General features: G+C 36.3%; 1 protein-coding gene across 1 annotated transcript in view; it reads left to right on the forward strand.

Moving 5' to 3' along the window:
• The window catches only part of LOC126761571 (dynein axonemal heavy chain 3), a 110,098-nt gene that overhangs the window by 52,746 nt on the left and 30,505 nt on the right, over positions 1-26,847 (forward strand). The window contains exons 38-50 of the mRNA XM_050477874.1: positions 250-321; positions 450-593; positions 1,948-2,130; positions 3,474-3,679; positions 5,416-5,733; positions 6,509-6,740; positions 17,968-18,093; positions 20,139-20,299; positions 23,696-23,938; positions 24,100-24,219; positions 24,280-24,825; positions 24,909-25,220; positions 25,306-25,453. Of these exons, the coding sequence (XP_050333831.1) occupies positions 250-321; positions 450-593; positions 1,948-2,130; positions 3,474-3,679; positions 5,416-5,733; positions 6,509-6,740; positions 17,968-18,093; positions 20,139-20,299; positions 23,696-23,938; positions 24,100-24,219; positions 24,280-24,825; positions 24,909-25,220; positions 25,306-25,453 (2,811 nt within the window). The remainder of the gene's footprint in view (positions 1-249; positions 322-449; positions 594-1,947; positions 2,131-3,473; positions 3,680-5,415; positions 5,734-6,508; positions 6,741-17,967; positions 18,094-20,138; positions 20,300-23,695; positions 23,939-24,099; positions 24,220-24,279; positions 24,826-24,908; positions 25,221-25,305; positions 25,454-26,847) is intronic.

Here is a 26,847-nt window from a genome sequence, read left to right on the forward strand (position 1 = left end):
TATTTTTTTGCCGTCCACTCGCTAGAAATGGCTCGATATAGGCGAAAGCGTGCCAACTAACGCTGATAAGAATGAAGTCATGAATGTCATGAATTTTTACAAAAAATTATATAAGACATTTATATTATAGAAATAGTTTTACATAAAATTTTTTTCGTATCGTTTTTGCTTATAACATTATTCATTATTCTACTTTAAAGTCAACAATATTGAATTTGTGTACATATGTCTCCTTGTTTTACATTCCAGGTACAAGAGACCATCATGTCGAAACTGGATCGGCGACGAAAAGGCGTCTACGGTCCACCGCTGGGCAAAAGGGTAAAATTGTGCAAATAGCTTCATGGCATAAAAAATGATTAATTTACAAGGATTCACTTTATTTTAATTATTTCGATGCAACACGTTAACTTTTTACTCTTTCGCTGCTGTTTTCGTTGTTTTTGCAGTGTTTAATATTTTGCGATGATGTCGCCATGCCATCAAAGGACACCTACGGCTCACAGCCGCCACTCGAGTTGATACGCCAATGGTTGGATCACGGCTACTGGTCTGATTTGGTGGATACAACAAAAATTGAATTGGTCGATATGGTAAGCGGTACTGTGGCGGAGGCGGCGGGGTGTGTTGTTTAAATTGTTTATATTGGTGACTTTTTAACGGCAAAAGCTCTCTATGGTGAGCAGCAAAAAACAAACATGCAGATAAATAATGTACATGCTTACACATGCACACTGCCACAAATACATATAACTACATATGTATGTATGTACATATGTTGTTGCAAAGTTGTAAAGTTGCACATGCAGGTGTAAGTATGCACATGCGTGGGTGTGGGTGTAAGTGGCAGCACCGATATCGGTTCGTAAACAAAACACACTTGGCCACGTAGTTGTTCGGCGTGTTTTAAGTTGATTGCTTAAATTTACAACAAAAACAACAACAACAATAAAGGGAAATTTACAAAAAAAATGCCACATGAATGCGAAAGGGTTTCCATTTAATTAAGTGTGAGGACCTTTGACGACCCTCCTGCGTCCGAGCAGGACGAAACTTGTTTGCTGTGAAATTGAGCGCAGCACAGCAGCCGAAAAAATCCGTTACTTTTTCCCCCCACACATGTATTTATATACATACTGTAGATGTATAACAATCGAAGTGTGAGTGGAACGAAGGCTGCAGGAGAAAAATGCACGAAAAACGCGCAGCTGACAAACGCGAGTTCGGCAGCATTTTAATATAATATTGAAAAAAATACAACAATTTTGTAATATTTAAAACTTTTTGTACACAAAAAGGAAAAATAAGCGAAAGCAAAGGCACACACACACTCATACACGCAAACATACCGCTCGAACCCTAATTGGCTATGCAAGTGTTTAACAGTAAAAGCCAACACACACATACATATGCATGGCATATACAATACGTGTACTTACACATTTGGGGGCACTTCCGCATATTTCGGCTCTTTGGCAACGCGGTTAGCTGCCCACACAGCCAGCCAACCACCAAATTGCCGTACATATTACAAAAGTTTACATTCCAAAGTTGTTTTTCGAAACAATTTTTACATTTTATTGTTCTCATTTGACTTCAACTTTTTGGTGTTGTTATTGTAGCTTTTCGCTTTAACATTTTATTTATTGTTTTCATGCGAAAATGAAAATAAATTTTTAACATTTTTTAGTGGCATGGCAAGCAGAAGCAACAACAAACAAGTTTCAAGTTAAATAAAATAATGCGGCAAAGCTGCAAAAGCGCAAACAACAATAAAAACAAATGTAACTTGTTCGCGTGTTGTTTGTTTGGTCATTGCCATTGTCTTTTTTCATCTTCATGCATGCGTTTATTATGTTTCTATTGTTGTTGCATTCATTCATTGGCTCTTCACCCTCCTCTCTCCCTATATACATATATCTCACTCTCAATTATTTATGTATGCAGAGTTTCGTCGGCGCTATGGGGATGCCGGGTGGCAGCAACTTCATCTTTCCGCGTTTCTATCGTCACACATTTCTCGTCAGTGTGGACTCGTTCGAGGACTCGACCATCATTAAAATATTTACAGCGATTGGCGATTGGCATTTCGCCAAGGATTATCCGGAAAAGGTGGCGCTGCTGGCGCGGGTGAGTAATAATGCAATTAGCAAGCTAAAAACAAACATATTATTAATATATGTACATACATATGAATTATAGAGCCCTCGTATGTGCATATATATTTCTGTATTTATAACTGATTAGTTACCAAGATAATTTATCTTGGATGTGCGACGAGGATACTTCCCCGTCGTCGAATTTTGAATCAATATTCTTATGGCTATGGCTATGGGTGAGTTAAGTAAGCTATTTTGGATGCGAATAAAGAAATGCAAAAGGATCATAGATTTTAGATAAACAGTGCAAAGTAGAGTTGTATTTTTCCGCTTTTTGAGCGCACAGTGCTTTCGGAGTGAATGTTCATCTTCCTGAAGGAGACTACACTTCGTGACAGTACATCTACCGTTACCCAAAACTTTGTTGTTCATTCACTTGTAGTGTTAATAATGCATAATTGCATTGTAGAAAATCAAATTTTAGGCCGACTTGCTTTTCCTTTTTTGTGAAGTAGGTTCCACATGCTTGTGAACTGACGCCTTTGCCCTACTTTAGTAAGAAGAAGGTCGAAACATAAGTAAGATATTCCCAAAAAACTCGACTGCTTTCGATTTTTGGCGGCACATTCCATTTACGACTAAATGTTTTCCTGAGCTTGAGATTCTATAACTCGGTAATACTATATTCTTGATAGGTCGTCAAGGTAAGGGTTAGTAATCACTTTAAATCGGTGTCATTGTTTCGCTGACTCCTCAGATACTCCTGTGAGAAATCATTTAGGTATAAAAGGAGACGAAAAATATATATTAGACGATATTGTTTTCCCTGAAGAAGTTCAGATGAGTGATATTAATTTATTAAGAAGGAGACAAACCCTAAAAGGCCGCACTGAATTGAATTAATTTATATTATATTTGAGCGCTGTAATGCAAATTTTATTCAGTCTGAGACCATAATACTTTGTAATATTGCAGAATTTGGTTGGTACTTCTTCATAATCAATCTACCTTCTTTCTAATGCAAAGAATCCCAAGACTAATAATCAAAAACTTAGATGTTCTTAGATATTTAGATAACCTTTCGATATATACCCTTATCAAATTTATCCGAACGAACTAAGAAATGACTTACTGACGCCAGTCCTTGGCGACTACTAATGATGCACTTAAGAAAGTTACCGCAGTCTAGCATTGTTTACTACACTTATCTCACCAATACTTTCATGGAATACCACCTAGATTTGTAAAAAAGTACTTAAAATAGTAATATATAACAATATTAAAAGCATTTATACGGCCACATACATATATATATAGATGTATAAAAGTGTAATGTTAGTGTTTGAAGCATGTGCAATTTTCATTTGATTTCAGGGTCTTGCCGAAGCAATGGTCAACGTTTACCGTCAAGCATTGAGAGTATTCCTGCCAACACCCGCTAAATCGCATTATACATTCTCGCTACGTGACATCACTCGCGTCTTTCAGGGCATTGTCCTCGTTCCGGCTAAAAGGCTGCAGGAAGTTGAGAAGCTTGGCCGTCTGTGGGCTCATGAAACGTATCGTGTGTTTTACGATCGGTTTGTATGCGCTTATTTTAATGCTTTCGAACATATATATATATATGTATATTTATAAATCCACAAATACATACCTACAAGAGAATGGCAGATAAGCAGAATGATGTCAGACAATTTTGTGGTCGCCACTTTTCGCAATTACACATTTTTTACATTTTTGGCTCGCTTTTTATTTGCGGATACATGTCCGGAGCTAAAGTTGCTCTTAAGTTTTTATATAGTCCCGCTGCCGGTTATGGTCGGTGGTTTTGCGGTAATTACAACGCGCTGCATATGCGAGTTACTCACGGAAGTGATGCATAGCTTTACATATGGTGACGTGAAGGAATTTTGAGTGTGGCTGGAATTGGGTTAATACTCTTGAAGTAGCAGTTCCACTAAATTTTTGTGTAACTTTTCTTTGGCTGACAGAAATTGTCTTCGACTATTAAATATAAAATTATATAGTAGCAAAGCTTTGTGATTAAAACCGGAGGATAATTAAAAGATAATATTTCTTAACTGTGGAAAAAGTAGAAAAATTTTTAATTGTTGAAACAAGACGGAATTGGCAGCAAGGAACTATCTATTTAAAATTTATTTTTATTTTATTTTCTTTCTAAACGACCAATATATCGGGAATATTGTGTACAAATTTCAATTATAGTCAAACTAACGGAGTTACAGCGTTTTAAACGACCGGCCGTGATAACTGACTCTGAAACTTTTGAAACTTCAAATCGGTTCTCCCGATTCGTTATTTTTGAAGTTCGTGAACTTTAGAACTCAAAATCTACAGAACCGCTCCTTTTGAAAATTTGAACATTACTTCTTCACATAAATCAACAGGTAATCAGATGGAGTTTTCTTCCATTTTTTTTCTATTTTTTATTAACAAATTAACCGCGAAGCTGTTAAGCTAAAATCGCGTTTTTTACTTCCAAGTGCTGCAAAAAATAGAAAAAAACTCTTTCTGTTTACCTCGCAAAATACATCACCATTAAAACGCATATACATTTTTTTGTTTCAGATGATTGATTCAAAATTCATTGAAATTTTTTTCTAATATACTTCAAAAGTTGTACAATAATATGTCATTAAATTAAATAAAATTATACCACTCATGTCGACGCAAAAAACACAAATACATCCTTTTTTGCCTTTAAGATCTTACCTCCCATAACCGGTTCAATCATTTATTTTAAAATAAACCCTTCTGGGAAATCATCGGTATGATCAAAATTTCACACTTTTATATTGTGTGAAATGAAAATGATAAGCTATAACATCGTATTTTATTGAAATTATGGACTGAAGAGGAAAAACATGCAACTAGTCATTTATTTACTATATTTCAAATTTTTATCTATTTCGATCAGATCTAGCACCGATTTGAAGGGCTTTTGGTCTTTTTCTTATTGTTTCCTCCCTCTACTACGCAATGAAGTACAAAAAAAAATCCGTTGGCTTAGGGGTACACTTAACCTTTAAATTACTATGCACATTCTATTCTATTTATCGTGCATATCTGCTTTTGTGCACACCTCACTGCGCCGTGTTACTACGGTTACTTTAACCGCATTGATATAACAATTCATAAGCACGCAGCAAACCGCAGAAATGCAATTGCACGCCTTGCACTAAGCGCTCTTCGCTGTCGAAATCTCCCGTGCCACTGATTGCATCGCATTCGCATATATGTATGTGTGTCTTTTTGTTGTTTTTGTTATTCTAACTATTAAACGTTATTATTGCAGGTTGATTGAGAAGCGTGATCGCGACGCACTGCTGGACATGGTGAGCAATGCGTGCAAAACGAATATCCGCTTCCCCCTCGAGCAGGCGTTCGCCGACCGCATGGCCGATCCCAGCGCCAAAGTAAGCGATGATGATTTGCGAAATTTATTCTACGGCAATTATTTGGAACCAGATGCGGATCCGAAAATTTACGATGAGGTCGAAAGTTATGATAAATTGGAAAAACTGATGCACTACTATCTGCGCGATTACAATACATTCTCGCACACGCCAATGGATTTGGTGTTGTTTCGCTTCGCCATCGAGCATATATCGAGGTGAGTTAAGTGGTTGTGTGGCGGTCGACAACAATATGCGTTGTTGTTGCATGTGTGCGATGCATTATCAGCACTGACAATACAGTTAATGCACGTGTATGTGTGTGTGTGTGTGTGTGAGTGCTTTCCACAGCGGCGATGCAGCACTGATAGGCTTGCGGCTGCGTGCGTGCGTGGCGTTTACGTGACGTATTTCATGCAACGGTGAATTGCAGCCAACCAAGTGTGTGATTGCACATGCAATATTTACAAATACCGCTGCGCAAAAACGCACACATACACGAATGTAAACATACATACATATAAGCACACTTGCTGGCATACGCTTGTCAACACAATATGGCAACTCTATTAATTTCATGTTTTTTGCGGTAGCACACCACCGGCGCCGCCGCGCATCACACACACACATGCAAACCTGCAAACACACATGTGTATGTGAAGCCGCTGCTGCGCGCCATCACGCCCAATTGTCTTGCCGTCCACACTTTTGCGCTTGCGCTCGTGTGGTTTGCAACAAAACCGCCGTGCAACCAGTGGCCGTGTTGCACCGCTGGTCATCAAACCGACACAACACCGAAATTCACTTATCCGTTCATCTCCGCGCCATGCCACGCACAATTCGCTCATTGCCGCACTCACCACTCACAATCACTCACACATTAATATCAACATCAATCGCACTCATTTGTTGCATTTCATTTGATTTCATGCATTGTTGTTCTCGTTTATCCCGATGGCGCTTCTGCTGTCCTGCAATTGCTTTGGCCGCCAGAGTCTCGCGTGTGTTGCAGATGCCGCGCGGCAATATGCTCATGGTCGGCATGGGCGGCTCGGGACGTCGCAGCTCGTGCAGATTGGCTGCCAGCATTGCCGATTGCCGCCTGATGACGATTCAAGTGACAAAGACATATTCGCAAACTGATTGGCGCGATGATCTGAAAAAGATACTGATGACAGCCAGTTTCAATTTAAATCACACGGTCTTTCTTTTCACCGATGCGCAGGTGAGTTGAAATGTTGAAATGGAATTAATTAAACGCAAATGGAGTTTGGCAACTATTTGCATTCCCTTTGAAAGCGCAAAAATGCAAAATCACAAGAAAATTGAATTTTTGTGTGTTCGAATATGACAGCGTATGATTCTGTTGAGTTTCCGTTGCACCTTCGCATCACATCTGCAACTGCTCGACCAGCAAAAATTCTATGATAATGAACCAGATATGAAATTTCTATTGTAGTAATAAAAAAAGTAAGTAAGGTAGTTCGGATGCAACCGAACATTTTATACTCTTGCAACTTGCCACAATCAAATCCAGGGAAATACCCTGCAAAACGTCAATCAGAGGATCGGAATTCAAGGAAATTTATGTATAAATACACACAACTAATATTTATGTAAATACAAGGTGCGTTCCAAAGTAAACAGGACTTTAAAAAAGAACAGAACAAATGATTTCTTCGGCAAAATCAATTTATTTTATTCAAAATACATAGTCTCCTTCTGCTTCAATACAGCTTTTTGCACGGTCCAAAACCATGTCGAACGAGTGTTTTAGCTCGTTGGCATAAGCCTTTTGAATGGCCTCTAAGTCTGCATAACGCTTTCCTTTCATGGGCAAATGCATTTTTCCGAAAAGGAAGAAGTCGCACCGTGCCATATCAGGTGAATGCGGGGAGTGGTTAATGTTAAAAATGTGATTTTTGGTCAAATAATCGGTCACAAGCGTCGATCGATGAGTCAATTTGTGCGGAACAAACCGTGCACTCACTTTTCGTAAGCCCAAATGTTCGGCCAAAATGCGATAAATCGATGTTTTGGAGATGTTCAATTTCATTTCCATGAATTTCAGTCATGATTTCGGCTGATTTTCGATGAATTCACGCACAGTTTCTATGCAATTTCCGGAGATCACGGACTTTGATTGGCCCACATGTTGATCGTCATAAGCTGCATGCGCAGGACTAGATTGTTTGTGGAGACTAGCTAAACCAATTTTTGATAATTTGTTTATTATTTTCGTCTTTAATATCCCGCTTGAAGGGACTATTTTCACTTGTAAGTTTAATTCTTATTTTTTTGGAAAGTCTTTTCGAATTTTATGACATATATTTTGCGCTTAAAAATATCCCAAATACCAATATTCTTAAATATTAAGTGTATTTGCAAAACAAGCGAGTTTCACAAGTGGTATAATTAGTATACTTACCTACCTTGTATAATATTTGAGATCTAAATAGCTCTAGAGCAAGATACCTTAACCTCGTCAAAATTGGAGAAGTTATGAAGTGATAATATTTAATTATTTAAACAAATAATATATGGGCATTCTCATTTTGAACCGATTTCGGAATACTGATGTATTTGATGAGTCAAATTTTCATCCCAGAAATGTGTTGGATATTGGCTGTTACTAGCTTAGGAACAAGCGTTGTTATCAATTTATTTCAAATGTTGATCGGGGCGAAAGTCATGTAAACTTTCAAAAGAGAATGAAAATTCTAAAAGAGAGTTTTCAGTAACTAATTTACAATAATCTTATTTTCCGCCGCAACAGCTCATTTAATTTAAATTATTCCACTGAATCCGCTGAAAGTTGGATAATTACAGAGCTGAAGCTCTCACTTTTCTTTATTATCTGTATAATAACTTCAGGTCAATGGTACATGTCATGGCCTGTGGAACCCTTTATATTTTAGTAAGCGGACATTATGCAAAATAGTCAGCGTAACCTAAACAGCTCTCTGCAATAAGTTATTTTACTCGTACTCGACTGGATTGGTTATATTGATTATGCGAGCCCATAAATCAAAGCACATCGTAGGAATAAAGGGCAGTCTATGCAAATACTTATAACTTAATGAGTAATTTATAGCGTCCAAAATTTATATGCGACCATATTGGCACATACATATGTATATAAGTATATATCTTTATGTAGGAATGTAGGTAGACCTCCACAGTTGACTACTCAAAAGCATCAAAGCATATGCAACGTATGAATTGCCAGTCGCAATTTACATACATACATATACTATATATGTACGTATATGTTATTTGTAGGTAAGTATGTTCACTGAGTGACACAAATACAATACATAATTTGCGACTATCGGCTTATTGAATCTATAATTTATTCTAATAAGCAAACTGTGCCACCAAATCATTAATATTAATACATGCTTATGAATATGAGTTGCAAGTGTGTATTTGTGTATATGTGAGTGCATGCCTTGTCGATATATTGGCAAGCGTTAAGCTCAATTGTTAGCTGCACAGGTAATATTCAATAATTACAAAAATAACAGCTCCTAAACAGGGTAATGAGGAGCTCTTTCTCCAATATGAATAATACTTCATCATACATATGTATATAAATTAGCATGTATGTAGACGAAACTGGGATCCACTACAATAAACAATTATAAATATATGTACATATATGCAATAAAGTTGCAACCATAAATGTGTATAAAGAGCGAGTTGGTAGAGAGAATTGCATTTGCATAAAAGGAAACATTTGTCTTTGTGAAATTTGAATATTTATGTGCTACTTCTATGCTTCAATAATTTTCTTCTCCGATAGGAAAGACGAATGTCATTTCCTTATGGAATTATTCCGAAACCGAGTAATATGTATATACATACGCACAATATGTAATGCATTTACTAACAGTGGTAATTTAATCTTCATATTATACAATAGATATAACATTTTTATTATCTTGAAATATTATTGGGGACAGCGCACATTGATTGACATCATATGATACTGATACTACTACTAGTCTACTTGTGGGCTCGAAAATTATGCTAGAGCGCACCCGTAAAGTAGAAAAGGTTGCCAAGCGTTGTTCATGCGTTTTCTTATGATTTTTAGAAATTTACTAGATGTTACTAAATGACAATTTATCTCAGCCATTTTATGACTACTTGAACCTAAGGATTTTTCTGGAAATGGATACAAATTATGATTAAAATCTTTGGCATATTTTACATTCCATTATAGGTATATTAAAATATATTTTATTGAACCACAAAAAATCACAGTTAGCTTTATTAAACCATCTGTTTTCGATTCGTCAAGTGTTTGAGAGTAGCGAAGCGAATGCACTTACTATTCTAAATCGACTTTTTTGTGGATACATAAATCCACGAACAGAGTTGATAACTGCTTATTAAAAATTCGTAAATAATTTTTAAGTAGGTAAAGTAAATCATTTGCGAATTTTTTGTAGATTTTGTTGACTCAATATCATATTTTTACATTCTTGATACTCTTAGTTGGTTTGTAAGCCTTTAAGTATTAGTATTTTTCGCCTATTGCTTTATAATTAGATAGAACTTCAGTCTTTTGCCAACGTTTTTGAAATAAACTACAAACATCTAAAATATTTATAAATTTATCATATAAACTATTTTTAAAATCAAAAAAGATCTCCATCATATAAATTTTGAGATCATAATCATTAAAATGATAGTAAATAATTCTTATATGGTAATCCTCTGGGCAAAATTACTGAATATAAATATATTATATTAATACTTGTCATTAGAGTAATACATAAAGGATCCTTATACAACTGATCATATGGTCATTACTTTTGTTGGTTTTAGAAGTTATTTAGACCGCAATTGGATCATATTTAAAATAACCGGACAATACCAAGCTGTTCAACAAGTTTAGTCGTTCGATAAGAGAGGGCGTTGATACTAGCCTAAAATTTATTTTGTTGGTACACTCTTCATACATGTGAACGTATGTGAAGTTTCATTTCAATCTGCCAATTCATTCTCTGTTAACAAGCCATTTAGTGTCGCCGTGTCACAGAATTTTTTTACAATCGAAAAATTTGAATATCGTGCAGTAATAAAATTCTTATTTTTGGAAGGCGTAGCACCAAAAGAAATTCACCAACGAATGTTAAAAGTGTATAATGATTGTTCACCTACAATTAGAACAGTAGAAAGATAGGTTGCTGAATTTAAACGTAGTCGTACAAGCCTCGATCCACGTTAAGGACGTCCAAAAAGCGCATCAACACGACACACGATCATAGCCAAAATACTGAATATGGTTTTGGAAGATCGCCGATTGACTGAGAGAGATTTAGTAGAGGATGTACACATCTCATTTGGCAGTGCGGGCCATATTTTAAGTGAAATTTCCAGTTTTAGAATGCTGTGTGCACACAATGATACAAAAACAAATTCGAATGCGACTTTCTCAACAACATTTGGAGCGTTTTAAAAAGAATAAAGCGGATTTTGTGCTTCGATTCATTACTAAGGCTGAGACTAGGGTCTATCACCATGATCCAGAATCAAAATAATAGGCTAAAGAGTGGTGTGAACCTGGTTGTTTGTTTTCGAAACGAGTTCGTGGCCAGAAATGGGCCGAGAATGTTATGGCATCAGTTTTTTGGGAAGCGAGGCGAATTTTGTTTGTGGATTACTTGCGAACTGGTAAAACAATTAATTCTGAATATTATTGTAACCTTTTGGACTAGTTGATGGAAAAAATTCGTGTAATAATTCTGTTTGTAGAAATATGAAATCCTTTTTATACTTGTCATAAGAGCATTTTGACAATGCCTAAAATTCATGAATTAAAGTTCGAATCGTTGGAGCATCCACCGTATTCACCAGATTTGACCCCCGACGGCAAGCGTTTCTCATCAAATGAAGAGGTCATAACGGCTGTTGAAGGGTATTTTGCAAACCTTCCGGATTCTCAATTCAAGGATGGGATCCACTGTTTGGAAGATCGTTGGAGCAAATGTATTAATGTTCAGGAAGATTATATTGAATAATAAAGTATATTTTGAATCATAAAATTGTGTTTGTCTTATCAAATGACAAATCTTATTGAACAACCTGGTATTTCATGTTTTAATCTTTTTCCTCAAATATTTTGCTTCCATGCATATGCTACTCGTATACAAGAGCTGCGGAACTATCGATAGTCTGACCACTCTATAGCTTCGATAGATAAAAAATACTATCGATAGTACCATCGATTGTTATATTGCTTATACCTCTTTCTGGTAAAAAGAAAATTATTGAGTATAAAAAATTATATCATCACGTTCTTATTCCCCTTCCAAAACCCAACACAACTGCAACAAGCATTCCATACACCTTCGCTCCATGTAAACAGCTTGGTACCACAACTTCATTAGTACTTTCATACATATATTTACTGTATTGGCTTATCTGCTGGAACAATGTGCCCCTGGCCATAATACCAAATCAAATTACAATGAGGCAAAGTGCATAAATAGTCGCATTAGGCAATGTAGTGCAAGACAAAGTGCCGAGGCAAGCGGTTGGGGAGGAAGCCAGCACGACAGTGACCAAGCAACAATTCAACTAACAATAAATATTAATTTTACACTGTGTTTCACCATACAAATAGCCAACAGATTGTAGATATTACATACTTACTTGTAATACCATTGAAGACGACATGGTCACACAAACCGGTGGCTGACTGACGTCGATAGAGATTCCATAGATGCGCATTCAGAGTAATACATAGATACGCAAGGGACGGATGATGGTATGCAGACTCTGTAGGGAATTAGAAATGGAGGTTTAACTTGTATTTTTACTGCAAAACTGCAATTTTATAAATATGGTTACCAATACTATGGTAGTTACGCAGCTGTGGTGTATGTCTGACTATACTATGGTGAATTTAGTAATTTTGTTTTCAAATGTACATACATTAAACATATTTTTTGTTTCAACACCGAAGAATTTGTCCTTCTTCTTAATTTGCGTAGCGCCTACGCGATTATAGCCGAGTTAACAACAGCGCGCCAGTCGTTTCTTCTTTTCGCTACGTGGCGCCAAATGGATATTCCAAGCGAAGCCAGGTTCTTCTCCACTTGGTCCTTCCAACGGAGTGTCTTCCTCTTCCTCTACTTCCCCCGGCGGGTACTGCGTCGAAAACTTTCAGAGCTGGAGTGTTTTCATCCATCCGGACAACATGACCTAGCTAGCGTAGCCGCTGTCTTTTAATTCGCTGAACTATGTCAATGTCCGTACAGCTCATCGTTAAATCGAATGCGATATTCGCCGTGGCCAACGCGCAAAGAACCATAAATCTTTCGCAGAACTTTTCTCTCGAAAACTCGCAACGTCGACTCATCGGTTGTTGTCATCGCCCAAGCCTCTGCACCATACAGCAGGACGGGAATTATGAGTGACTTATAGAGTTTAGCTTTTGTTCATCGAGAGAGGACTTTACTTCTCAATTGCCTACTCAGTCCGAAGTAGCACTTGTTGGCAAGAGTTATCCTGCGTCGGATTTCCAGGCTGACATTGTTGGTGGTGTTTACACTGGTTCCCAAATATACGAAACTATTTACAATTTCAAAGTTATGACTGTCAACAGTGACGTGAGTGCCAAGTCGCGAGTGCGACGACTGTTTGTTTGATGACAGGAGATATTTCGTCTTGCCCTCGTTCACTGCCAGACCCATTTGCTACTAGTAGTTCTAATAATATGCTCTGGAGTTTCCTCATTTTAACTATATTTCGGTTTTAGTTCTTAGCACACTGCTCTAATTTTCTCACGGGCCTTTTTACATGCACCCAAGTGGTCCAAGAGAATAACAATATTTATTGTTTCGCATGACATTCGACGACTGATGGGCGAGTTTTGCCGGAATGGCAGCAAGGATCATAAGCAATTTACACGCCCACAATTCACACAAATAACAGTGGAGCAACTATGAAGGCATTAATTGTACACTGCCATACTTTATATTTATATGTATAAGTATATATTTGAATATCAATTTGCATACCGGCATATAAGTATATAGGTTTATCTGGGTCCAGAGTAACAATTTGAAATTGTTGCCGATATTGTGGCAGAATGTATAGACATTGGTAACAAATGTTAGAACAAAATCAATTAAATTGTATGACAAAACTACGAACAAAACACTAGAAATTTATTGTCGAAATATGGATATACAGTTAGATATGTTTTATATGTTTACATCAGCTCCTACAAATTGTATGGGCATTTATTAATATGTTAGGTTAAATTTTAGCAGGGAATAGTATTGCGATAAGCAATAGCGCAGGTAAAGTAACGGAAGTCTGCATATGCATATGTAAGGTAGTAGGTGAGTCATCGAATTTCTAAAGGTCTATAGTTTATTTTCGGTACTACAAATATACCACTTACAGATGTTCACTAAAGACTTGTTCATAACTGTAAATTTCTTGGCTGGTCAACAAAGCATTTACTGAAACTATTTTTTTTTTAACTGACTGAGCAAAAAATCATTGCTACGCGACGAATATTTTTTTCTAAAAGCTAACCGAGAACTTGTGCAAAGTTATTGACATGATCAATTTAAATTAAAAACAAGAAAAACCGTTAACTTCAACTGCACCGAAGCTAATATACCCTTCACAGGCGCATTTCTTTTAGTAACTATGTGTTCAGCTTACATGGAAGCTATATGCTATAGTAATCCGATCTGAACAACTTTTTCGGAGATTATATTATTACCTTAAGCAGTAATCCATGTGAAATTTCGTGAATATATCTTGTCAAATGCGAAAGTTTTCCATACAAGCCCTTGATTCCTATCGTTCGGTTTGTATGGCAGCTATATGCTATAGTAAGCCGATCTGAACAATTTCTTCCGATATTACATTATTTCTATGAACAATAACTCATACCGAATTTCGTGAATATATCTTGTCAAATGAGGAAGTTTTCCATACAAGCCCTTGATTAAGATCGTTCAGTTTGTATTGCAGCTATATTTTATAGTGGTCCGATATCGGCAGTTCCGACAAATGAGCAGCTTTTTGAAGAGAAAATGACGTTTGCAAAATTTCAAAACGATATCTTAAAAACTGAGAGACTAGTTCATATATATGTATACAGACAGACGGAAGGACAGACGGACAGACAGACAGACGGACATGACTAAATCGACTCAGCTCAACATACTGATCATTTATATACAGTGGTGGTCATATACTTAGCACACTCGTACTTTTAAGAAAAAATGTTCCATAAAATTGATTTCTTTACTAAAAACTTAAATATTTTCACATATATTCATTATTCAGAGATAGATTAACTTTTTATATTATTATATATATTTAATTATTAATTTGTTTAGAGCTCTTGAATGGGTCGTTTTTTGAAATCCAACGATATATGGTTTTTCGAGGCCTGGAGCTCGCACCGCGGATTTAACTGTCCCAAATTCGTCAAAATGTTTAATTGCGTTATAAATGAGCTTCCTTGAACACCCAAGCGTTTTTGCAATCTGGGTTACCGACTGCCCTTCACTTCTTAACTTCACAATTATAGCCCGCTTTTCTTCCGTGCAACACAAACCTCTAGCCACATCCAATCAGTAAATTTAAATTTAAATTTAATTCAAAACCACAGTTTTTATATTAAATAATCTCTCACCAACAAAATTTTTTGTATTCGAAAATAAATATTTCTTAAAACTTTAAAAAACTTCGACAGTCTAAGAAGGGTGCAAATGAAAAGCGGATCGTTGAATAATCCTTCTATTTAAGACAGTAAATTTGCGATATCTTAGCTTGGCGCCTTGATCATGTCTAGACAAAGTGGCGCCTTTGAATTTTGTAACATTACGAAGAAAACATCGTTTGCATTTAGGTAGAGTGATGTGTGCTAAGTATATGACCACCACTGTATATATTTTATAGGGTCTCAGACGCTTCCTTCTGGGAGTTAAAAACTTTGTGATAAACTTAATATACCCTGTTAAGGGTATAATAAAAAAGAACCCACAGCTGATCGGATCAAAACTGATATTTTTTCTCGTACAGTATAGTCGCGGCACTAGTGATTGTACTGGATTTTTACCTAAATTTTGGACAACCAATATTCAAATGAACCGAGTAACTAACAGAGATATTAAGGTTAGTCGTTCATTACCACATGAGTAACATACTGTGTGTTGACTGACAGCAACAAATGGCATATCATAAAAACAAAGATAGGCTCTTGTTCTGCTCTTCGAGACTCTATGAGGTTGAATGAAATCTTATTTCGGAACGACTGGTGGCTGGATATTTTCACAGAGTGCATAAAACTTATTTGTACTTGAAATAAGACCACAAGTCCTGGTTCATTCCACGTAACCTCGAAACCCAGCAACAACCGTCTGTAAAGGTATTACAAGACGCCAAAATTTTGAAGTGAACATGTTACAACTGTTTCAATAATAGTCAATAGTACACCAACTTCTGCTATGCAGAAATATTCTTCAAATTAGGCGATTTAGTTTTAATAAAACGAATCCTACATCTCCAAAGCAATGAAGACTGACTGACATTAACTGCCGAAAGGACCGAAAGGACCAAATTTAGTCTCGACCCGGATTAGAACACATTATGTCAAGACAGAGGTAACATATTCTCCATTTGTGAACTTCATTTCATAATCCATAATCGAGTGATAATGCCAGAAGTTTGTGCACATACCAGTAGTAATTATAGTTCCCTGTGTCAAAGGCACAAGCATTCATCCAAAAAGGTAGTGAGTTTCAGAAGATTATGCAAATGCATTAAGCACAAGCTAAGTTAAGCGCACAGACACATTTATATGCACCTGGATGTAGGAAATATGAGCTGCTCCTTGTATACTAGAAATATGTTCGCATGCCATTCTCTATTTGTGCAACAACCATATAAATACATCATAATTTTGGTCGTAGCATCTGTATTAACGTGTAAGTGTTGTTGTATTGAATTAACTGCCACAATAAATGCACTTCCGCTTTTGTCAAACACATGTAAACAAGTGTTCTGCCGGCAGCAGTAACTAATCGTCTATTCATCATGAGAACACCATGTCGTCGACAGCTGCATGTATGATTCAAATTGTCGTTGTTGTTGTTGTTATGTTACTGGGCAATTATATATATATGCATGTATCTTACGTATGCTTTCTTTAATTTGTCAGACATGAAGTGGAGCCAATTTAAATTCTGAATGATTTTCGTATGACCAAGTGCCGTAAGAAGAATTTATTTCGAGAACTGTCTATTGAAAATCAACACCTGGAATAATTTTAGTAGCCTAATGCAGAAAGTGTAATTAAAATATGATTTAATTATGGAAATGTATGTAAATATCCGAATAAATATTTGGATTGTTCTACGCGTATGTTACGCTCAGAGCAGTGGGAATGTGCAATATGTTGCTTTCTCATATAGGTGGGTAAGTGCAGCAACAACTTGCTATGAATAATTCATAAACGTCCCTTTTGTGAACTGTTGATATTGCTAGCAAATATAACAGTATAAGTTAAAAGGAAAAAGGAAACAATTCCTCTTGACCCTAGAAAGGGTCTACCAAACATCTATCTATATCGATCTCCAGAAGAGACAGCTAAGAACTCTAGTCCATGCTGATACCTGAAACCTCGTATAAATTGAGCATAAAGACCCTCGAAAAACGTCAAATCTTAATAGCCTCAATTAAAATTGCATGAGGCAACTAATATCAGTTGCGGCTATCTCTTCTGGTTCGGACTGCCAAGAACTTTCAACCTTACCTTTCTACTCCAACAAGTTCCAAAATCGTGTTATTTAATTAAATACTGAAAAAAATTTAAACGGTTGTTTTGGAGATCAGATAACCATTTCTCTATCACACCTTAAAATACTTGATGTACATTACATGGAAGGCCTTCTCATCGCTCCTCATTATGCTGTTTTATGTTTTATAGCGAGATTTCGTTTTTCTTTCGTTTGTAATTCTGAGATCTTGTTTTTTTAGTGCCATCATTGGATGCATCTCACTCAACAAGCCTAACAATCCAGCCGGATTTCAGTTCACAAAGTGTAATCATCTCAATATATTCATCTTCAGAGTACTGTTAATGTGAAATTGCTTTGGCTTTATATTTAGCTTAAAATAGCTTCATAAGATATACTAACACTATAGTACATTATCATTTAAAATAATAACCCCAGTATATATATTATATCCCTTATTATGAATACAACTACTTAGAATAAATAACATATACATAAATAATGCAACAATATTCCATGTATATTCTCATCATAAATCTTGATAAGGGCTCCTGTTTTAAATAATTCTCCGAGTCTGCCTATCACTTCCATTTTCCATTCTATATCGCCATAGCGAATGAATAAATAGAATGTTTATGTAAATAACTCAGCTTCTCAACTGTTTTACAGGCCATCGATGAGGGTTTCATTGAAGACATTAATGGTATACTTAACACCGGCGATTTGCCCAATCTCTATCAGTTGGAAGACAAAGCGGCAATTATGGAGAATATGACGAGTGTTGCAAAGCAATTGGTGAGTGGAAATGCGAACCATTTACAAGTAGTTATTTAAATAATAGTGCGCTTTGGAAATATGTATAACTTTTGTATAAGGTACTCTTTTAAAGGTATACAATTTCTAAGCAAATTAGCTGACAAACCAGCCCTTAATAATGGGTACGGTATTTGCATTCGGTTATTTTGGCAAAATTTTAAATTTTTTTTCGGCAAATCAGGGACTCCCGGAAGTATGTTTCATAATTACGTGTTTTGAATGGCAACTTACTAAGTTTTTCAAGCAAAACTATCATCAGCGACGGAGCAAATTTCTATGTATAAATAAATTATCTTATTTGGAGTACGAAAAATCCTTAAGCAAAAATTGCTCATAATAGTTTTTTCCTTTGTGAGGAACTTTTGGTCAAAACACATCAAGAAATCGGTCGAAAAATGCTGCAAAAGCGCCAAAAGAGCCTGTTGTTCTAAAAATTCATAGGAAATGGTACTTTGGAAGTTTTGTAAAAATATTAGCACTAAATTGTTGGTAAATGCAACATAGGGAAAATAGTAATTCAAAAAGATTATCACACTAGGGTGTTCCCGATTTATTGCATGGAAACATTAAGGTTATACCTACATATATACACTTACATATGTATATTAGAAGACATACATATATAAAGTAAATAAATAGCCTGAAATTAAAAAAAGTTAAATTAGCTTGAAATATTTTGTCCTACAAATTTAAACAATTATTTTACGTTTACCTTGAAATATATTTCAAGCTCTCTAATAGAATCCGTTGTTTTGTCATTCAACTGCTTTTTAAATGCAGATCAAATCTCTTAATGTTCTTTCCTAACCAGCATAGAGATAACATAGAGATTCAAGGAGACATTTCTTGAAGCAGCTGTTAGTTATTTATCAAAGACGCACACCTATTGTGTTCATAGAGCAATATAGTTTTTTTGCAAAAGCTTTTTTTAATTTCAAACCTGTTTTCCATTGGAAATTTTTAAGTACCCTATTCTATATTTCTCAAGTTATTTTCATTTTACATCGTATTGATTTCAAAAGCATCCTTAATGTTTTGTTTTTATATTGTTGTTGTTGCTATTGGCTCACAAGTAGCTCATTATTTTGGCAATATGGCAATAATAGACGACACAACAAGCCTCGGTGTCGAGTAAATGCTCTATCAACAAGGCAATCGAACTAAATACAGCAATTACGATAGTAACAACAACACCAGCAACATAGACAATGATAACGGTACTTGCCGAACCCATACCGTACACCATACTTACTTATGCACCGACCGTACAATAACAAGTTGTTATTTCATGAACTATATTTGCTTTATTTCCGGTAACACATTCATTTCCGTCTTCTTGCACCGGTTGCCACTCCCATGTCGGTCGTTTGCGGACCATCGAATGACAAATATTGGTTGCTTGCTTGGCCGATTCAATTTTACTTCCTTTAACCTGCTTTATAATTCTGTTGCCATCATTTTGAATTTCTGTCTTTACACTATTTTCATGACTACAACAACAACCAACTGTTACTGCTGTTGCTGTTGCTGTTGCTGCCTGCTCTCCGTGCCATTACCGTTGCCACTTCACACCACTGTGGGAATTTCATTTGCACTTCTTCCGTCCTGACTGCATTACATGCCACGCGCCGCCCTGATGGCCTGGCCTGGCCTGCCACACTGCAATGTTGCACTGCTGTTCTGGTGCCCCGTTCCGCAACCTCCTCGAGTGGCTCACAATCAATTCATATTTCGACTGCATTATTGAATGATGCATCTTCCTACTTACGAACTCGGTTAACGCTCGCACATGCAACTGCCGCCGCCACTGGCGCTGCTGCCACTCTGGCTGCCACTGATGTCGATGCTGATGATAATTTCCTGCAAATAAAATACATCCAACGGCACACAACGACACCACCAACACCACACACACGCACACTCATGGTGGATTGAATTTTATACTACAACTGCGGCACAACAATCCAACCGCCTTCTGCGCTTTGGGCGAATTCCGTCTCGAATGCGGGCTGACTGACGCACAGGCGAGACAAATTGAAAATTCCCCCTCGGAGATGTATGCATACTTTATCGAGAGGATACGTGAGCAATTGCATATAGCTTTGGCATTTTCACCGATTGGCGATTCCTTCAAGGAGCGTTTAAGAATGTATCCATCACTGATAAACTGCTGCACGATTGATTGGTAAGTGTGAACAATCACAACAACAGCAATGGATCTAGTGATAATATGCACAAAAATCTTGTAGTAAAATTGTATCACTCGCTTTATCAGCCATATGCTTTTGATATACACAAGCAATATGCGGGCTACTTGCCATTAGGGTAGTTCAGTTGGTTTTTGAAAACAATTTACTTGTTTTTTACTTTTTGTGAGTTACCGCCGAAACACTAATAAATTAGTTACAACATACAATAGTCTTGGCTGAATATTTGATGCCTATTCACATATTTCTCAGTTCGTTCACGTCGTATACTATAAATGGGGCATTCATGCAAGAATTCTGCAGACACTAAAACTTTCATCATTTCAGAATTTTCCCATCATAATTACCATTCAGAACTTGAACGCATAAAAATCAAGATAATCAGTAATAATTATTTGACCAGCAGATTGTCAAAGTTCAAAAAACAAAAAAGCATTAAAAAGAAAAATGAACTATAGTAGGAATGACAATGATAATAGTCTAATATGGATGTTTTTTAAAATCATCTTCTACATATACATTTCGTTTTCGAACAAAAATTCCGTTTTTCTGTCCTCTGATTCTGATGATTATACAAAAATTTTCCGCCACATTTAATAGTCATTAAATAGAGATTCATGGCAAATATTGTTTTATTCATATATGTAAGTATAAAATTATGAAATATATGGCTCACCCTAATACACATAAATACTTCCGTACGGAAATAGAAATTCTAACAGTATGGAATGCAACTTTTGCGGTGAAAAGATAGGAAGTATTTTCACTTATTTTGTTTTTGCACTTCCTAAAGTTGAATAAATGCCGTATCCTGCAGGGTACGAAGTATTTTTTTTATAAATAACAAAGATTTCAAGAAAAGTCGGTACGATTTAAAAATATCATAACGAAAAAGTACTTGTACATATATATTTAAGTACAGGGTTATATCGTAGGATGGTATACATATGTATGTATATATCAATTATCCTTACGAAAGTGAGTGAGTTAAAATAATAAAATTAGACTTGAGTTGAAATTAAAAATGGAACCAAAGCACTGGTTGCCAAATTTATTTGGGTTTATTTTATTTAAATTTAATTACAATTTATTTTAGAAAAATTTATTTTAGAAAAATTTAGTTCAACTTGCTCTCTAAGACGTATCTTAAATTTTTATAATATTATCGCGACATTGTTGTAGTCGACAACAAACCCTTTATTTTAATCTCATTACTCCTTCATTTACCGGATACTTCCAAAAGTGCTGAAACCGTTTAAACATCAATTTTTCAATCTTGTGCAAAAAATGGTCTATAATACTTACTTATAGTGAAACTGAAATATTATTTACAGCTAGTAGTAATACTTTTACTTTTCAGCTGACATTATAATTTTCAAACAATATCGAATTATTCTTCAAATAAATAAGGGTTTATCCGGGGATTATGCTATGGCATAAATCTAGCATGTAACGAACTTTTCAAAACATTTTCTAGCCGAGTACCCACCTCCACAGATAAACCGGATCAATTATTTTACTAAGACGTATTTTTGTCTTATACTAGATGAAAGAGATTCCCATACAAATTTTTATACTCTCGCAACAAAGTTGCTAAGCAGAGTATTATAGTTTTATTCACATAACGGTTGTTTGTAAGTCCTAAAACTAAAAGAGTCAGATATAGGGTTATATATACCAAAGTGATCAGGGTGACGAGTAGAGTTGAAATCCGGATGTCTGTCTGTCCATCCGTCCGTCCGTCCGTGCAAGCTGTAACTTGAGTAAAAATTGAGATATCATGATGAAACTTGGTACACGCATTTCTTGGCTCCATAAGAAGGTTAAGTTCGAAGATGGACAAAATCGGTCAACTGCCACGCCCGCCAAAATGGCGAAAACCGAAAACCTATAAAGTGTCATAACTAAGCAATAAATAAAGATATTAAAGTGAAATTTGGCACAAAGGATCGCATTAGAAAGGGGCATGTTTCGACGTAATTTTTTTGGAAAAGTGGGCGTGGCCCCACCCCTTACTAAGTTTTTCGTACATATCTCGGAAACTACTATAGCTATGTCAATCAAACTTTATAGAGTCGTTTCCTTCAGGCATTTCCATATACAGTTCAAAAATGGAAGAAATCGGAAATTAACCACGCCCACCTCCCATACAAAGGTTATGTTGAAAATCACTAAAAGTGCGTTAACCGACTAACAAAAAACGTCAGAAACACTAAATTTTACGGAAGAAATGGCAGAAGAAAGCTGCCCACTCGCCCACTTATGGACCAAAAACCATATCTCAGGAACTACTCTACCGATTTCAATAAAATTCGGTATGTAATATTTTTTTGACACCCTGATGACATGTACGAAATATGGGTGAAATCGGTTTACAACCACGCATTCTTCCAATATAACGCTATTTTGAATTCCATCTGAATAAAACTTTGCACAAATACGGTATTTGAAAAATATGTAAATTACGGATAATGAAATCTTGATTATCACTTTATCATGCGAGAGTATAAAATGTTCGGTGACACCCGAACTTAGCCCTTCCTTACTTGTTAACGTTCTAATATTTGCAGAATGCAACAAATACCCTTATAATGGTATAAAAGAGACATAAGCTAAAGCTCACCATTATTCTATAATTAAAGGGTAGTCTTAATATCTCCTGATTTGCTTTTGTTATAATTTGAGATTAAGGATGCCGAAGGTGACCAGCAATGATTCTCGTATGAAAACATGATATGATCAGAGTATTTCGATTACGTTGCCTACTCAAATGAGAGCCTATTCTTTCTTTTTAATCCGCTGATATGTCAACAATGTTAATAACAGTAGTTTAAAATTGAGTTTTTCCTGAATTGTCTCACTTTTGATTTATAGCGACAAATTTTAATTCCCAACTCACTTAGTCTTCGTCACACATCAAAAAGACCTCGAAATTTATATCTAATAAATTCGGAAAGAAAAAAGCTCACTTGCACTTGCACAAAAACTGAAGTTGCCCACTTAAAATGTCCAAAGTCACTTCTGTAACGTCAAACCTTTCATTTTCAAATTGACCATTTTACACTTTCGATTAATTGTTAAATTAAATTACTTAAGCCATATTAGACTAAATTTCGTTTACTGTTAATTGTGGTCTCTGAAATTGCCCACATCTGGCAAAGCTTGTGTTATTTGGATATATATAGGATCATTTACAATTTCTGAGGAGGATATATGCGCATAAGTACATGCTTAAGTGAATAGAACACGCCATGAGCACAACTATTTCAATAGATTCCACATACTCACCCATGTAGAACGCCAAAAGAAGATAAATACCCATATCCATGAGTGTGTATGTATGTGTATGCGACAAATAAATATACGATTTGCAGGTTCATGCCGTGGCCCGTTGACGCCTTGGAGCGTGTTGCTGAATATTTTATCAGTTCAATGAAATTGGGTCAGGCACAGGAGCAGGCTGAGGCCGGTGCCGCTGAGCAAGCATCGCTCGATACCGCAGAATCGGATGACAAGAAAAGCGACAATGTTGAGGAAATTGTGCTCAGTGAATTGGAATTGGAGCTGGTACAAATTGTCATGTATTTCAATAATTCCGTCTTCGAAGCGAGCGAACGGTAAGTGCACGTTTATCGAAAGTTGTCAAACGGAATGAAGTGATAAGTTGACAAGCAAACAAGCAGTAAACCGCATTAAGCACAAGCCGAACGAAATATACATACAGACCGACGGACAGTTATAGCAATGTGCACATGCATTAATTTGACTTAAATTACAGCTGTTATTTGGAGTTGGGACGCCGCAATTATGTGACACCCTCATCTTATTTGGAGATGCTTAAGTCTTTTAAAAGTTTCTACGTACGGAAATTGGAGGAAATCACGAAACTGCGTGATCGGTAAGTAAGCGCCTTCATATACCGTTAATCTCGTGCAATCTCTATCATTTTAAAATATAGCTACACCACCGGTCTGGAGAAATTGGACTTTGCTGCCGGTCAGGTGGGTGAAATGCAGGCGAATCTCTACGATCTGCAACCCAAACTGAAGGTACTCTCCGAGGAGACTGAACGCATAATGGTGAATATTGAACGTGAAACAGCGGAGGCGGAGAAAAAGAAGGAAGTAGTTGGTGCTGATGAAGCGGCAGCGAATGAGGCCGCAGCCGCCGCGCAAGCGATCAAAGATGATTGCGAAAGTGATCTAGCTGAAGCCATACCTGCTCTAGAGGCAGCATTGGAGGCTTTAAACACACTTAAGCCGGCTGATATATTCATTGTGAAGTCGATGAAGAATCCGCCGTACGCCGTTAAGTTGACCCTGGAGGCTGTGTGTGTGTTGCGTGGCTTCAAACCGGATCGTAAGCCAGATCCCAGTGGCCGCATGGTGGAGGACTTCTGGGGGCCATCAATGCGTATGATAGGCGATATGAAGTTTCTGGAATCGCTGAAAACATTCGACAAAGACAACATACCGCCGGCAAATATTAAAAAGATTAGAGAGAAGTACGTGACATATTTGTAGAAACTTAGCAAACATTTTAAGGCGTTTTCCTTTCACTTTTCTTTTAAACCGCATCCGAACCCAGATACATACCCGATCGCGACTTTGTACCAGAAAAGATCAAAAGCGCCTCCACTGCCTGTGAAGGTCTTTGCAAATGGGTGCGCGCCATGGATGTGTATGATCGTGTAGCAAAGATCGTGCAACCGAAACAGCAAGCACTGGCCGAAGCAGAGGCCGATTTGGCTTCACAAATGGAGAAACTAAACGCGAAACGTGCCGAGCTGCAAGTTATTTTGGACAAATTGCAGAAATTGAATGACTTCTTCGCCGAAAAGTCACGCGAAAAGAAGCGTCTGGAAGATGAGATCGATAATTGCGAGAAGAAATTGAATCGGTAATGTTCGTGGAAATGCTAAAACTGTAAAATAATATTTAAGATGTCTTAAATTTTTTTTTTTCTGTTTTTTTTTTGCACTCAGCGCGGAGAAGCTACTTGGCGGACTTGGCGGTGAGAAGACACGTTGGTCGGAAGCCGCGCTTAATTTACACAAATCAATTAGCAATATTGTCGGCGATGTTCTGCTAGCCGGTGGCGCAGTAGCTTATTTGGGCTTCTTTCCAACTGAGGTAAGTTTGTATTCGTTACTGTTAAAGAAATTGCTTTTGGTATAATTCTCAAATCATACCGCGAATTGAGCTATATAAACGGAGAGCAAACGTGATTTCAAAACCATTCCTTTTCGTTTCTTCGCCAATTCAAAACTGGCTTGTCCAACACCATGTGTTGCATAAGTAGTCACACGCTTAAATTAACACTTTACTTTTCTAACACATTCCTGATGTTGTTGCCAGAAACTCAACTTTTAAAATTTAAAAAAATTATAACTCTTTTCGTTGCTAGCAATTAATACGTTTCGTTTAAGCTACACATTTAACGCGTAATTGATATTTTCTATTGTAGGAACTACTAGCGTGTTGCTCACAAAAAAAGTGTACAACTACTCTAACCGTCAACGAAATTAATCGCTGCCGACGCGGATTTTGCATGTCCCAAAAAAATTATTATTATTTTTTAGAACGGCTGTCGGTGTTACTATGTTGATGTGTCGAAAAATACTTATTTTTAGCGATAGAATATTTTTTGAAATTCGATTAAAATAGTCGTACCGTATAAAAGAGTTGTTTATATGCGAGAGCACGTAAAACATTTGCGTATGCATGCAAATGACAGTAAGAGCGCTCAGGATTAAAAAATTGTGGAATAAAAAATTCCGTTATATATTTAACTGCACTCAGAAAGTGTTTTAGAGAAAAATATAAAAATCGTAGAAGAGAGATATTTAGAAAGAATTACTTTTTTTGGCGGAAGTTAATCTGAAATATTATGGTCACTCTGTGGTCCACATGATCGTTATGTTAGACCTTCTTTCTTCAATGAGATTAAAAACTAACACTAGAAAACACAAATTTTGTTTCAAGTATACCTAAGAAGTGTATCATTTCTAATTGAGCCCTTGATTTTGAGCTATTACTTATCAGATCTTAATAAAATAACATAAACATAGCATAACATAATAAATCAACTCTTTAAAATGTGTTTATTTTTTAGTTGTTAACTGAAATACAGATATTGTTCGTTTTGATAGTGGTATAAGTCAGTGTGTTCACAAAGTAATTTTGTCATGTCTTCAGATAGTGGTTCAGGTATGATGAAGTAAAACTTTTAATGTAAAAACCTACTATTTAAAGTTAATTGTAGACATTTTACGGCGAATAAATATAAGATATGCTCCCAAGAAATGGAAACGAATAAGAATGATATCGACTTCTGGTGAATCAGCTCATAGTTTAAAAGTGAATTCGGAACCCTTACAAATGGAAGAAAGCAAAATGAAATCAAGAAAGAGGACACGCAATCAAGTGAATTATGCACAAAATATAAGAAAAATGAAGAGAAATCGTGGAGAAGAATATGAAACAAAAAACTCTAAGCCCGTGAGTGCTACACTTTTCGAAAATAT

This window comes from Bactrocera neohumeralis, chromosome 6 (genome assembly GCF_024586455.1).
Source record: "Bactrocera neohumeralis isolate Rockhampton chromosome 6, APGP_CSIRO_Bneo_wtdbg2-racon-allhic-juicebox.fasta_v2, whole genome shotgun sequence".
Classification (NCBI taxonomy): domain Eukaryota; kingdom Metazoa; phylum Arthropoda; class Insecta; order Diptera; family Tephritidae; genus Bactrocera; species Bactrocera neohumeralis.